General features: G+C 45.1%; 1 protein-coding gene across 3 annotated transcripts in view; it reads left to right on the forward strand.

Moving 5' to 3' along the window:
- notch1b (notch receptor 1b) overlaps positions 1–12,838 on the forward strand; it is a 49,589-nt gene extending 36,751 nt beyond the window's left edge. Inside the window, exons 26-35 of one of the 3 annotated variants that reach the window (XM_070446958.1) lie at positions 172–603; positions 891–1,039; positions 2,112–2,325; positions 2,696–2,786; positions 2,951–2,956; positions 6,642–6,807; positions 8,126–8,424; positions 8,564–8,711; positions 8,991–9,088; positions 9,979–12,838. In XM_070446958.1, the coding sequence (XP_070303059.1) occupies positions 172–603; positions 891–1,039; positions 2,112–2,325; positions 2,696–2,786; positions 2,951–2,956; positions 6,642–6,807; positions 8,126–8,424; positions 8,564–8,711; positions 8,991–9,088; positions 9,979–11,367 (2,992 nt within the window). In that variant the 3' untranslated portion in view covers positions 11,368–12,838. Of the gene's footprint in view, positions 1–171; positions 604–890; positions 1,040–2,111; positions 2,326–2,695; positions 2,787–2,950; positions 2,957–3,203; positions 3,370–4,684; positions 4,984–6,641; positions 6,808–8,125; positions 8,425–8,563; positions 8,712–8,990; positions 9,089–9,978 lie in introns of all 3 variants that reach the window. The other 2 variants (XM_024002886.2, XM_070446959.1) reach the window with 2 other exon arrangements.
- The last annotated feature ends 1,290 nt before the right edge of the window (positions 12,839–14,128 follow it).

Here is a 14,128-nt window from a genome sequence, read left to right on the forward strand (position 1 = left end):
GGTTCTGCTCCAGACCTACTATAACTCACTTGATTCAGCTAATGCTGTAGATAATACATCAAGTCTGAGTAGCAGTTCAAGGCCTGAACAACAGTCTGAGCTTTCTATTTAAACAATATACATCCCATTAAAAGCCATAGTGAATAATACTATTTCCTCTTGTCCCTCCAGTCCTCTGTACGACCAGTACTGTAAAGACCACTATGCGGACGGCCACTGTGACCAGGGCTGCAACAACGCAGAGTGTGAGTGGGACGGTCTGGACTGTGCCAACAACATGCCAGAGAAGCTGGCGGTGGGCCGCCTGGTCATCGTGGTCCACATCATGCCCGACCAGCTCCGGAACAACTCGCTTGGCTTCCTGCGCGAGCTGAGCCGCGTGATCCACACCAATGTGGTGTTCCAGCAGGACGCTAAGGGACAGACGATGATCTACCCGTATTACGGCAGTGAGCAGGAGCTGAAGAAACACAACATGAAGCGCTCGGTGGGCTGGACAGAGATCCCTGACACCGTTCTCAGCTCCATGAAGAACAGCATGTATACTATAGCCAATGGAAGCAGACGCAGACGCAGGGAGCTGGACCCCATGCAGATCAAAGGGTGAGACAAATGTTCGGGAACAATCGTCATTTGGAATCTGGATTTCAATGGAATTTTCATGCAAACCTCCCATTTACGTGGAAGTCGAGCTAGTTTCTGTGTGAACTGCCCTTCCACGTATTTGGTAGCGATGTGTTGTATAATCATCCATTGTGATGGAAAACTGGTGTCTGTCTTTTGAAGAACTGCTGCTAGTTCCCTGAACAGGAACCACTGAGCTATCCTTTCGTCTCTCTGAGGTTTTTAGATCAGGTCTAACGTGTGTCACATGACTCTGTCCTCCACAGCTCCATAGTGTACCTGGAGATTGACAACCGCCAGTGCGTCCAGCAGTCCACGGAGTGCTTCCAGAGTGCCACTGACGTAGCAGCCTTCCTAGGGGCCCTGGCCTCCAGTGGGAACCTCAACGTTCCCTACATCATAGAGGCTGTTCACAGTGAGTTTCTATCTTCTTCCATTCTAACAGTCACCAGGCCAAGAGTACTGCTGAAACAGCCCGGGACTGTACCCCTAACACACACACACACACACACACGGTGAAGGTTTTCTTCCCCTAGGTCTTAACCCTCCAACACCACACTGTGATGATGGGGTGTTCTTTGATTGTGTATTTGGTATTCAACAATGAAACAAATGTACTTTTGAATCACATGTACTAAACAATCAATGCAGCAGTCTGTGTTTAAATCCAATGGCTTCAGGCTCCAAAATGGTTAATTGCCGTAAATCAACTCATCCACCCCCCTACCCCATCCACATACGATTCTAGCACACACACACACACACACACACACACACACACACACACACACACACACACACACACACACACAACACACACAACACACACAACACACACACACACACACACACACACACACACACACACACACACACACACACACACTTCACCCACCAGTGTGAGCTGCTGCAACCTTCACCTCGCTGAATGTAATACCAGGACTTATGCATCTCTAAGGGTTTGGGTTGGGAGAGTTATCATTTCAAAATCGTTAGTGGAAAAAAAGCGAAGGGGAAAAATTGATCGGGAGTGTGCTAGAAGTTGGGAGTCTTTGTTATCTTGAAAATCCTAATAAATCCTTCGTCTTTACAGCTTAAAGCGCGTGCAGTAATTTGAAGTTCATTAATCCCTCCCTTTTTTYCCCCTTAAAGAAGAAATGGTAGAGTTGTCTCCTGGTACCCTGGGCTGAGAGGGGAGAGGAGGTGGTGTTTTTTTTGTATATTTTATTGTATCTCTAGCTCTATTTGATGGTTAGCAATTCTGATGATTACAGAATAGGACCAACCTTGTTTTACAAACGGCGCTCCTCATTCCCGTTGTAGCTCTGGCCATGGACAACTAGGACCAGGCTCCAGGAGGGGGTTTCACTAGACTAGAGGAGCTGGACTAGCAGTCCTGCGACCAACCCAACGCCTGCCTGCCTGCCTACCTGGCTTCTCAGGCTCCGCTGCTGTCCGCCTTACCATGTTGTCCCTTTCCCCTCCAGGTGAGGTTGACCCCCAGCCTCCGTCTGAGCTTTACCCCATCTACGCGGTCCTGGCCGGGCTGGCCCTCCTGGCTTTTGTGGGTGTGGGGATGGTCGCCTCACGGAAGCGTCGTCGCGAGCACGGCCAGTTGTGGTTCCCGGAGGGCTTCAAGATCAGTGAGCCCAACAAGAAGAAGAGGAGGGAGCCGGTGGGGGAGGATTCAGTGGGATTGAAGTAAGTGTTCCAGGTTTCCATGCGCCACCACATTGTTTTCCCACCATGGGTCATAGTTTGCTTGTCGTGGGTTTGGTCATAGCAGGGTGTGGAACGGTGAAGAGAGTTTATGGGACTGAGGGATGTAGCTGGCGATGAGAAAGAGGGGGGACGGGGTTTGTTTGGATCATTAATGATAATAATATATCAGGTATAGGTAACGTGTGCATTAATTGACTTATCGGAGCGATAGGGGTTGGGGGGGGGGTCAATCAATGCTTTTATTTCGGTGTTGGTGCACTACCACTGAGGAAGAGTGCTCAGCTGGGATAGTTAGCTAGCTCACTTTTGCTGTATCAGGATTTTCAATGGGATTTCTCTCGGATCACAGGCCACTGAAAAACCTCTCGGACATATCACTGATGGACGACAACCAGAATGAATGGGGAGAAGAGGAGCCTTCGGACACCAAGCGCTTTAGGGTAAGAAGTCTAACTACATCACATACTGGCATTTGGAGAGAAAGGCGGGAATAAGAGTAGAACATGGATTTATAAAGAAATACCTATAGAGAAATAATAAGAAAAGATCTTCAGTCAGAGATTTTCTCTTTATCATCATTATAATAGTCTTCAAATATCACTAGATTCAAGTTTTTGTTTAAATATTTGTGCATTTACATAGGCTATTTAATTAGCTTTAATTTAATATCCACCAATGTTTAGATAGAAAATATAGTCTCCTTTGTGTTGGTTTTTGGTTTTATTGTCCTGAATGTCAGCATTTTAGTAAGTAAAAGTTGGTTAGTTAAACGTTAGGTTGCAAATAGCTTTGAGCTGAAATGCTTTGGTTGCGGTTTGAGCTAATTGACTGTCCATCTGCCCCTGATCTGGTTCCAGCAGTTTGAGGAGCAGGCGATACTGGACCTGGATGGCCAGACAGACCACCGCCAGTGGACCCAGCAGCACCTGGACGCAGCTGATCTCCGTATCCCCTCCATCGCCCCCACACCCCCTCAGGGCGAGATCGAGAATGACTGCATGGACGTCAACGTACGGGGACCAGGTGTGTACACAACCACTCGGTTCATTGTTAGGGAATTTAGGACAGATTTTAACCGTGAACTTCATACCCCTCCTATTTCCCTTCTGAGATGTATTATTAAATGTCATGAAATTACATGACAATATTTGTGGTGAATACAGAATGTTTGACCATTTAACTTGTAGAATATTGTACCATTTAATCAGTTGCCTGGTGTGTAGGACTTGTAAAATGGTTATGTGGAATTGGTGAATTCTGCCCCAGCTGCAGTGCACAGGTCAAGACTAAATATTTTTGAATGGCACATTTCAGTTGTCAATACTGGTGTAGAGTTAGAAAGATGAGAGGTGTACATAATTTTGAGTCATTGGAAGTGGCAGTGTACATTTAGATAAAAAGATAAACAATTATTTTATAATGATTCACATATTAGCATAACTCATACTTTTAATTACTCATTAAATTAAGTAATTAACATAGTTATTCCTATTTCATTGTATTACCTAAAATCTTGCTTTGTAAAGAAGTTAAACAAAACTGTCTTAACATCATGTTTTAAGGTATTTTTCTGCCTCCTCAAATATTAGTTGTTTGATTTACACCTTATCTGAGTGAGCAATAGCAAGGGGGCGAGACAGAGAGAGCATGTGTGTGGGAGCAGTGTGTGGGAGCAGCTAAAGCCTTGTGTCCTCAGGGTAAGGGGATCCAGATCAAAGCATGCAGCTAGAAGCCCTGAACCCAGGGGAAAACTCCCTTCCAGATTAATGCTTACATCCATCATTGGACCATTAATAGGTCTTTCTTGTCATATGCTTTATTAATAAAACCAATAACAGAACAAAAATAAAGAACACACTTTTATTGAGAGGCAAACCCCCTGAAGACTGTTTAAGAAATCTAAAGAAAGGCACTCTTCAACAGTAGAGCACAACACACAGACTGTTTCTCTCCTTCACCAATCAATGAGCCTGAATCAACCAAATCTGTGAGATCTGGGGGCTTGCTATTCTTTTGAAGAGGAGAAACCCATCCAAGTCGACTGTCTGAGCCTCCTCTCAGAGATGATAATGCTCAGTTTTCCATCTGCCTAGGTTTACCAAAGCTCTGTGTCTTCCTGCAGCTCCCCAATGCCTAGCTTGATCAGAATCCGTTATCGAAAAGAGAGCTGTGATGATTCACCCAGACAAAAGCATCAAATTCTCATTAGATTTGTTTGTTGCTTTGTTTAGTCTTATGCTGACCCTGCGCTAGTGCACTGGACTGTCAATGCTGAGGTGTGGTCAACTCCCCTGGTAATAAAGTATGGTCTCTCCCTCCCTCCCTCCTCTCCATCCAGATGGCTTCACCCCCCTGATGATCGCCTCCTGTAGCGGTGGAGGTCTGGAAACAGGAAACAGCGAGGAGGAGGAAGACGCCTCTGCCAACGTGATCAGTGATTTCATTTACCAGGGTGCTAACCTCCACAGTCAGACAGACCGCACAGGGGAGACCGCCCTTCATCTCGCTGCCCGCTACGCCCGCTCTGATGCTGCCAAGCGTCTTCTGGAGGCCAGTGCAGATGCCAACATCCAGGACAACATGGGCAAGACCCCGTTACACGCTGCCGTGGCCGCTGATGCGCAGGGCGTCTTCCAGGTAGGGGGTCAAATGCAGATACATTTTTGTTCTTGTGTAGCAAAGAGATCTACTGTATTGGATTGGTAATGTGCCCTTGCTTCCTTAGTATCTCTAAAGATAATCTCATACGACAGGGATCATCAACTAGATTTCTGGAGCAGTCGGGGGGCCGGAACATAATTCCTAATCATTTGTGGATTGCAAATTGACCGCAAGAAGCCCAAACAGATACATTATTTGAATAAAACATAATAATTTCAAGATTTCCTTGCATTTGTATACGATCATGTTTATCTCTATTATGCATGGGAATACTTGGGAACAGATTTCCAAAATTAAAATCACTGATTTCCTGGTGTTTTTACAGACTTTTTTTTTGTTGCTCAGATAACCTGTTGGTCCAAATAAAACCACAGCGGGCCTCAAGTTGGGTAATCCTGTCATACAAGGTTAACCAACTCATTGTATCTTTCTGTAGATTTTGATCAGGAATCGTGCCACAGACCTGGATGCCCGCATGCACGATGGCACCACCCCTCTGATCCTGGCAGCCCGCCTGGCAGTGGAGGGCATGGTGGAGGAGCTCATCAACTGCCATTTTAGTTCCTCCTTTTGTGTTACGTTTTGGCCGGGCTGGCCCTCCTGGCTTTTGTGGGTGTGGGGATGGTCGCCTCACGGAAGCGTCGTCGCGAGCACGGCCAATTGTGGTTGCCGGAGGGCTTCAAGACCAGTGAGCCCAACAAGAAGAAGAGGAGAGAGCCCGTCGGGGAGGATTCGGTGGGATTGAAGTAAGTTTCCCGGGTTTCCATGCGGCACCACATTGTTTTCCCACCATGGGTCACAGTTTGTTTTTTCGTGGATTTGGTCGTAGCAGGGTGTGGAGCGGTAACGAGAGTTTTTGGGGCTGAGGGGTGTAGTTGGCAATTAGAAAGAGGGGGGAACGGTGTTCGCTCGGATCATTAATGATAATGTTGCAGCAGGTTTAGGTAACGGGCGTATTAATTGACTTGTCTGGGCGATAGTGGTGGGACGGGACAGGGTGGGGGGGCTCAATCAATGCTTTTGTTTCGGTGTTGGTGCACTGCCACTGAGGAAGAGGGCTCAGCTGGGATAGTTGGCTAGCTCACGTGCTGCATCCGGATTTTCAATGGGATTTCTGTCTGACCACAGGCCACTGAAAAATTCCTTGGACATATCACTGATGGACAACAAGCAGAATGAATGGGGAGAAGAAGAGCCTTCAGACGCCAAGCGCTTTAGGGTAAGAAGTCTAAGGACACCACATACTGGCATTGGGACCTACTGTTGGAGAGAAAGACAGGAATACGAGTAGAACGTGGACTTCTTAAGAAATACCTAAAGAAAATATCTTCAGTCAGGGATTTTCTCTTTTTCATCATTGATAATAGCCTTCAAATATCCCTTGATTTCAGTTTCGTTTCAAGATGTATACATTTACATAAGCTATTGAATTTAATTAGCTTTAATTTAATATTAAGATATTGAAAATGTAGTCTCATTTCTATTGGCTTTTGGTTTTATTGTCCAGAATGTCAGCATTTTAATATATAAAAGTCGGTTATTTAAACCTTAGTTTTCAAATAGGTTTGAGATGAAATGCTTTGGATGCGGTGTGAGCTAATTGATTGTCCGTCCACCCCTTGGTCTGGTTCCAGCAGTTTGAGGAGCAGGTGATGCTGGACCTGGATGACCAGACGGACCACCGCCAGTGGACCCAGCAGCACCTGGATGCGGCTGATCTCCGTATCCCCTCCATCGCCCCCACACCCCCTCAGGGGGAGATCGAGAACGACTGCATGGACGTCAACGTACGGGGACCAGGTGTGTTCACAGTCACTTGTTTCATCGTTAGGGAAATTAAGACAGATTTTAGCTGTGGATTTGACTGATTTTGGGGAGATTTTTTCTTCTTTTTTTTACCTCAATGTCTACTGACAAGGATTGAGTTGATTATTACATTTCATGAAATTGTATAATTTTTTTGGTGAATATAGAATGTATGTATTTAATTTGGTGTGTATCAGGTGTGTAGGACTTCAGTAATACTGTTGTATGGAATTGTTGTATTTTGCCCCAGCTACTCTTATATTTACGGTGCAGAGGTCATGTACCAAGTAGTTTTTTTGAGTCACATTTCAGTTGTCAGTACTGGTGTTAGAAAAGGAGAGATGAGAGGTCTTCATAATGATGTCAACAGAAGTGGCAGGAAAAATGTGGATACAAATATTGAAGAAAAAAATAACAAAGTATTTAAATATGATCATTCTAATAATTTGTATTACTCACAAAATATGTATTCCTATTCAACTGAATTATATTACCTTAAAATCTTGCTTTGTATAGACGTCAAACTAAACTTATGGTCATATTTTAAGGTATTTTTCTGCCTCAGATGTGTGTGTGTGTGTGTGTGTGTGTGTGTAGGAGTAGCTAAAGCCCTGTGTCCTCAGGGTAAGGGGATCCAGATCAAAGCATGCGGCTAGAAGCCCTGAGCCCAGGGGAAAACTCCCTTCCTGATTCCTGCTTACATTCATCATTGGACCACTAATAGGCCTATCTCTTCATATGCTTTATTAATCAAACCAATAACGGGCCAATATACAAGAACACCCTTTTATTAAGTGTCAAACCCCCTGAAGGGTGTTTTAAGAAAATCAACAGTAACATGCTCCTCGAACTAAAGCACAGCACACACACGTTTTCTCTCCCTAACCGATCAATGAGCCTGAATTGAATCTGTGAGATCTGGGGCTCGCTATTCTTTTGAAGAGGAGAAACCCATCCAGGTCGACTGGCTGAGCCTCCCCTCAGAGATGATAATGCTCAGTTTTCCAGCTGCCTAGGTTTCACATAGCCTGGCCCGTTTCCCCAAGCTCCCCAATGCTGGGCTTGATCAGAATCCGTTATCGAAAAGAGCTGTGATGATTCACCCAGGCAAACGCATCAAATCCACATTCGATTTGTTTGTTGTTTTGTTTTGATCTTCCCCGTGCTTTGAAGTACTGACTCTTACCGTTTGTACCAGGAACTGGGCTCCGTCTCATGCTGACCCTGCACTAGTGCACTGACTGCCAATGCTGAGGTATAGTCAACTCCCCTGGTCCTAAAGTATGGTCTCTCCCTCCCTCCCTCTGCCCAGATGGCTTCACCCCCCTGATGATCGCCTCCTGCAGTGGTGGAGGTCTGGAAACCGGCAACAGCGAGGAGGAGGAAGATGCCTCTGCCAACGTGATCAATGATTTCATCTACCAGGGTGCCAAACTCCACAGTCAGACGGACCGCACGGGGGAGACCGCCCTCCATCTCGCTGCCCGCTACGCCCGATCCGACGCTGCCAAGCGTCTGCTGGAGGCCAGTGCGGATGCCAACATCCAGGACAACATGGGCAAGACCCCGCTACATGCTGCCGTGGCTGCCGACGCTCAGGGCGTCTTCCAGGTTGGGGTCAAATGCAGACTCATTTGTGGTTTTGAGTAGCAAAGAGATCTACTGTATTGGATTGGCAATGTGACCTTTCTTCCTTAGTATCTCTATAGATAATCTCATACAAGGTTAACCAGCTCGTGTCTTCCTGTAGATTTTGATCAGGAATCGTGCCACAGACCTGGATGCCCGCATGCACGATGGCACCACCCCTCTGATCCTGGCAGCCCGCCTGGCAGTGGAGGGCATGGTGGAGGAGCTCATCAACTGCCACGCTGACGTCAACGCTATCGATGACTTCGGTAGGGCTCTTATGTCAATGTTGTATCTCTATCGGCTCCTTGGCCTCATCGTACTCTTTCAACCAGAGCTATAAGTGGAGCACTTTCGATCCATGAATTTAATCAAACGTTACATTTGTCATTGGAAATGGGCAGAATAAAATAAAAAATGTTATTTTACAAAATGTTGAAATAATGTGGGGTTTGGAAATAAATGATAGTCAGGTTTCTTTAGGTCAGTTTAGACAGGCATGGCTTGATGTGTCCTGAACGTTTGTCTCTCCCGCTCTCTTTCACCAGGCAAATCTGCTCTGCACTGGGCAGCAGCAGTGAACAACGTGGAAGCAGCTATCGTACTACTGAAGAACGGCGCCAACAAGGACATGCAGAACAACAAGGTAAGGCATCTCTGCCGCCTGATAAAACACCATAGGATAAGCTGTCTCCATAAGCTACATTGCTTTTTTATTGAACCGTTATTCATGCAGGTTATTCTCAGTAGCTAGGTTTCCATCCAATTGGTGACATTTTCATGCAAATATATTTTTTAAATGCTTTAAAAAAAAAAGATGCGCGTTTTCCCACCAGTGGTGTGTTTCCAAATCTGTGCGTGATGACGTAGTGCACACAAATGTACAGTACTTCTTCATCTACCGGATACAAATCGGAAGTTCAGTGTGTTTCCATTGCATTTTCAACTCTACCGATAGTTCTGTCACAAAAACTGTTGCGTTAAATAGCAAGTGTGCCTAATCTGGTTTTGGCACATGTGCTCTAGCCAACAGCTCACAGATGCAGTGTGGGTAGGCTAGTCTACACGATGAGATTATTATGGATAAGAGTGAGAATATTGGAAAGGAGCATCAAGCTCATCACCGTGCACGTTCACCACCCTGTAAAGTTCATCAGAACTGATTTCATCTGTAGCCTAATAAACTGCAGGCTTTCCCGGGTCGTAGTGGGAGGACCATAAACCATATCATCGCGTGACTACGAGTTTACTTCTATATAAGGGTTATTCTGGTGTTTCCACCGCCATTTCTCGCATAATTACTTTTACCGACACAAAAACATCCCACCATGTCGAACGAATAAATTATCTGTCAGCGTTTATCAAATTGTCCTGAAACTTCCATCACAGCTGTCGTGATTTCTTAAAAATATGGTGACTTTGCGCGCATAAAAACTAAGGATATAAACGTGGTTACTGAGATACAATCAATTTTGCGAGAGAGCTGTCTGTCTGTGACCCACTGTAAACATGTTTCTCACTGTGTGTCTTCCTCAGGAGGAGACCCCTCTGTTCCTTGCTGCCAGGGAAGGAAGCTACGAGACCGCCAAGGTTCTGCTGGAGCACTTTGCTAACCGCGAGATAACTGATCACATGGACCGGCTGCCCCGAGACATTGCGCAAGAGAGGATGCACCACGACATTGTCCGTCTCATGGATGAGTACAACCTGGTCCGCAGTGCACCCGTGCACAGCCATGGCCATGGAGGCTCCATGGGCACGACCTTGTCCCCCCCTCTCTGCTCCCCCAATGGCTACCTGGGCAGCATGAAGGTCCAGGGCAAGAAGGCCCGCAAGCCCAGCGCCAAGGGCATCGGCTGCAAGGATGGCAAGGACATGAAGAACAAGAAGAAAGCCTCCCAGGATGGGAAGGGAGGGAGTGTGCTGGATAGCTCAGCTGTTCTGTCCCCGGTGGACTCCCTGGAGTCTCCACACGGGTATATCTCTGACGTGGCATCCCCTCCCATGATGACGTCCCCCTTCCAGCAGTCCCCGTCCATGTCGCTCAACCACCTCCAGGGGATGTCCGACCCCCACATGGGGGTCAACCACATGGGCATGCCCAACAAGCAGGAGCTGGCACACATGCAGTTCGACCCACTCCCGCCCCGTCTCACCCACCTTCCTGTGTCAGGTTCCAACGGCTCGGGGGGCATGAATGGCCAGTGTGATTGGCTCTCCAGGATGCACGCCAGCATGGGCCAGCCCAGCCAGTTCAATCCCATGAGGGTTGGTCCTGTCGGTGGGCAGGGCGGTCTGCACCAGGGGGGCGGGCAGCAAGGCATGATCCTCCACAACGGGCTCCCCACCACCAGCCTGTCCCAGATGATGAGCTACCAGGGCCTGCAGAACACCCGGCTGGCCTCGCAGCCCCACCTTCTGCAGCAGGCCCAGCAGCAGATGCAGCAGCAGATGCAGCACCAACAGAACCTGCAGCAGCAGCTCCAGCAGCAGCAACAGCAACAGAGCATCCAGCTGCAGCACCAGAACTCTAACACTGGCACCAGTGGCCATTCCATCAGCCAGAACTTCATCAGCAGCGAGCTGAGTGGCTCAGAGCTCCAGCAGGGCACAGGGAACCAGGGCTCCATGCCTATCCACACCATCCTACCCCAAGAGACCCAGATCATGAGCCAGAACCTGCCCAGCACCCAGTACCTCACCCCTCCCTCCCAGCACAGCTACTCCGGACCCATGGACAACACCCCGAACCACCAGCTACAGGTCCCCGACCACCCCTTTCTGACCCCCTCCCCCGGGTCTCCCGACCAATGGTCTAGCTCCTCCCCACATTCTAACATGTCCGACTGGTCAGAGGGCATCTCGAGTCCACCAACCAGCAGCATGCAGTCTCAGATCGGACATATCCCCGACCAGTTCAAGTAGAGAGTTATGACAAGATGGACTGATTTTGATATTTTTGTATGAAAAGGCACTCTTGAGAAAACAGAACAAAAAGACAGAGCTATGAACTGATTTGACCGAAGGATCTTTTTAAATGCTTTTATACTAACAGTAAGAATTACCTATGTTTTATTCATTCTGTTTTTATTTATTAATGTCTTATTTATACCTTTTTTTCATGTGCTTACAGAAATGTTGGATCCAAGGTGTCAGGCCATAGTCAGGGGAAAGTGAAACTTATAGACATACTGTAGCTTTGCTTATTTTTTTTATGTAGTGCTTTTGTCTGCAGTATACCAAGTTATTCTGACGTACACTGGGTATTTATTTTTGTAGAACTTTTGCCTTATAATTTTCATAATATCTTTCATCAAAATCTTGTTTATAGTTGATTTTTTTGTTTTGTTGGTATAATCTTGTAAAAACAACCGTGATTTAAGTCATTCTATAGAGCACATTCTTAAATCCAGTGTTATTTCAATGTGTTTGAGTTTTGTTAAATACTCTTGCGAATTCAAGAACTGCATTTATTTGTCGACATTCATAAAAGTCAGTCTTATTTTTCCCATCTGTGGTCAGGGATGCTGTATGTATGAATATTATATATACTACATTAGCTGGTTTCCATGTTAACATTTCAAACAGGTCATCTGACCAAAACCAAGAATCAGCTAAATTAGGTGCTAGTAGGTGTAGGTAGTTCTTGGATCAATGGAGCGTAAGCCTCTAGATTGGATTGTTTGTATGTGTGTGGAGCGTGTATGTGTCGGGGGTAGGGAGCAGGGTGGGGTAATGTACAGCATAACCCAAGCTTTGAGATTGGCAGTCAATAGACTGGGCTCGAGTCTCTGTAAGTCTGTGTCCCTTGTTACTTGTAGTCGTTCAAGAAATGGCCGGGTTGTCAAAATGTTTCAGATGTTATTCTGAGGGATCATTTGGAAATTAACTTACCCTCGCCCTCCAACTGTTTGAGCCTGTGGCAGGGTGTTTCAATGTAAATATGAATATGCATTTCCCTTATAAACAGGATTTTGTTTCAAAAATCTTAAGCATGCCATTCGGACAAGAGGTTTCACAATGATCCACAGTAATTAAAAAATATATATACATACAGAACATATATTTGACTCAGTATCACTGAGGAAAAGAGGTCTGAAAGATGTATGCAAACAACATAAATATAGATATTTTAAGCCCTTACAGATAAAGAATAACAGAAATATTGAGGACTTATTTATTGACTGTTTCTGTGATGCAAAATTATTCACTGATTACTATTTGGACAAATGTTGGATGAATTTTTACTCTATGTAAAAAGGAAGACTGAGGTGTCTGGTTTCTATAGTGTGTCCTTCCCTGATAATTTGTGAGACACTCTGAATGGTATACGTTCTCAATTTTATTAATTAAAGGCTGTAGTATCTGCAATAAAATGTTACCTTCCTGCAAAGTTGCAATTTGCATAAAAAGTATTTTTCTTCCTCTACCTGACTTTAAAAAAAAAAAAAGATATACAAAAAATCGTATAATAAAAGACATCATTGCGTCTTTGATCTTTGCGTTCTGAAGATCAATTGACTGGAGGTAATAACTCCTCCTTGTAAAATATACCAAGTACTCAATGTAGTTTACCGATATGGACTCGGCAACCATGCAAGCACAATCAAACTCAATTGATAATACTGATACAGAAAAACAGAAAGTGACAGTGAGCGAGAGACATGCCTCTCCAAATTGATACTTAATGTTATTAGTAGAGGTTTCACACTCAACAGCAATCTCTAATGAATTACGTTTTTTATTTATTGACAGAGATTTTAACATTGTCTTCAGAGACTACACTTTTTTCCCACCAACATTCACATCTTATTGATATCTATTGACAGTATCTGGACAAATTAGTCAAGTATTGAAAAGTAATTTATTCCTGCATGAGGCGGATGCTGTAGCTGCCATAATGGGATACCTTAGTGGGGCAATATTTAGTAGTGTCTCCCTTGTGAAAGGGCCTTTTAGGACTTCACAGCTGAGTCGATTGAAAGAACTACAACTCCCACTATGCATAGGCCCCAATATGTTGCCTGGGTTCAGAGGTCAATAAACACACCTATGTTATATGATTCAGACAATGAACATTTCATAAAAAGAATGATTTGCTGAGGCTTTCACCAACAGGCCTTTCAAGATGCCAACTCTGTTTTATTAACATTATTGTTTTGCTCTCCCTTTACTCCAAGACGCAAGGGGCGTTTTCAGGTACATGCGTTTTCAGGTACAGGCGTTTTCAGGTAAGACATTAGATTTGTTCCTCTGAATATCTCATACTTATTAGGTCAAGAATCATGAGCACAGCACTGACCCAAAACCCCAATTTAAAGATAAATACTTTCCCCAAATACTGGACCACTTCAACAGCATGGGCAATGGCATCTATGAGCAGCGGTACCTACTCACAGGTGAGCAATGAGCATCCATCAATTGACATTTCGTACACTTTGTACTGGCCTATCTTATTCTGTCCAACCTGCATGCCCACTTGACTATTGTCATGCTCTATGTCCTAGATGAGTACTGGAAGAGAAGCTATGGACACATCTTCCTCTACACTGGCAACGAGGGAGACATCTGGGACCATTCTGCACTAACACATTTTTATTCAGACATTTGGAACAACAAAAATAAATAATCACAACATTTAAAACTATATAAATATAAAAATATATACAAAAATAAGACAAATGGA

The sequence above is a fragment of the Salvelinus sp. IW2-2015 genome, linkage group LG15, assembly GCF_002910315.2.
Source record: "Salvelinus sp. IW2-2015 linkage group LG15, ASM291031v2, whole genome shotgun sequence".
NCBI lineage: Eukaryota > Metazoa > Chordata > Actinopteri > Salmoniformes > Salmonidae > Salvelinus > Salvelinus sp. IW2-2015.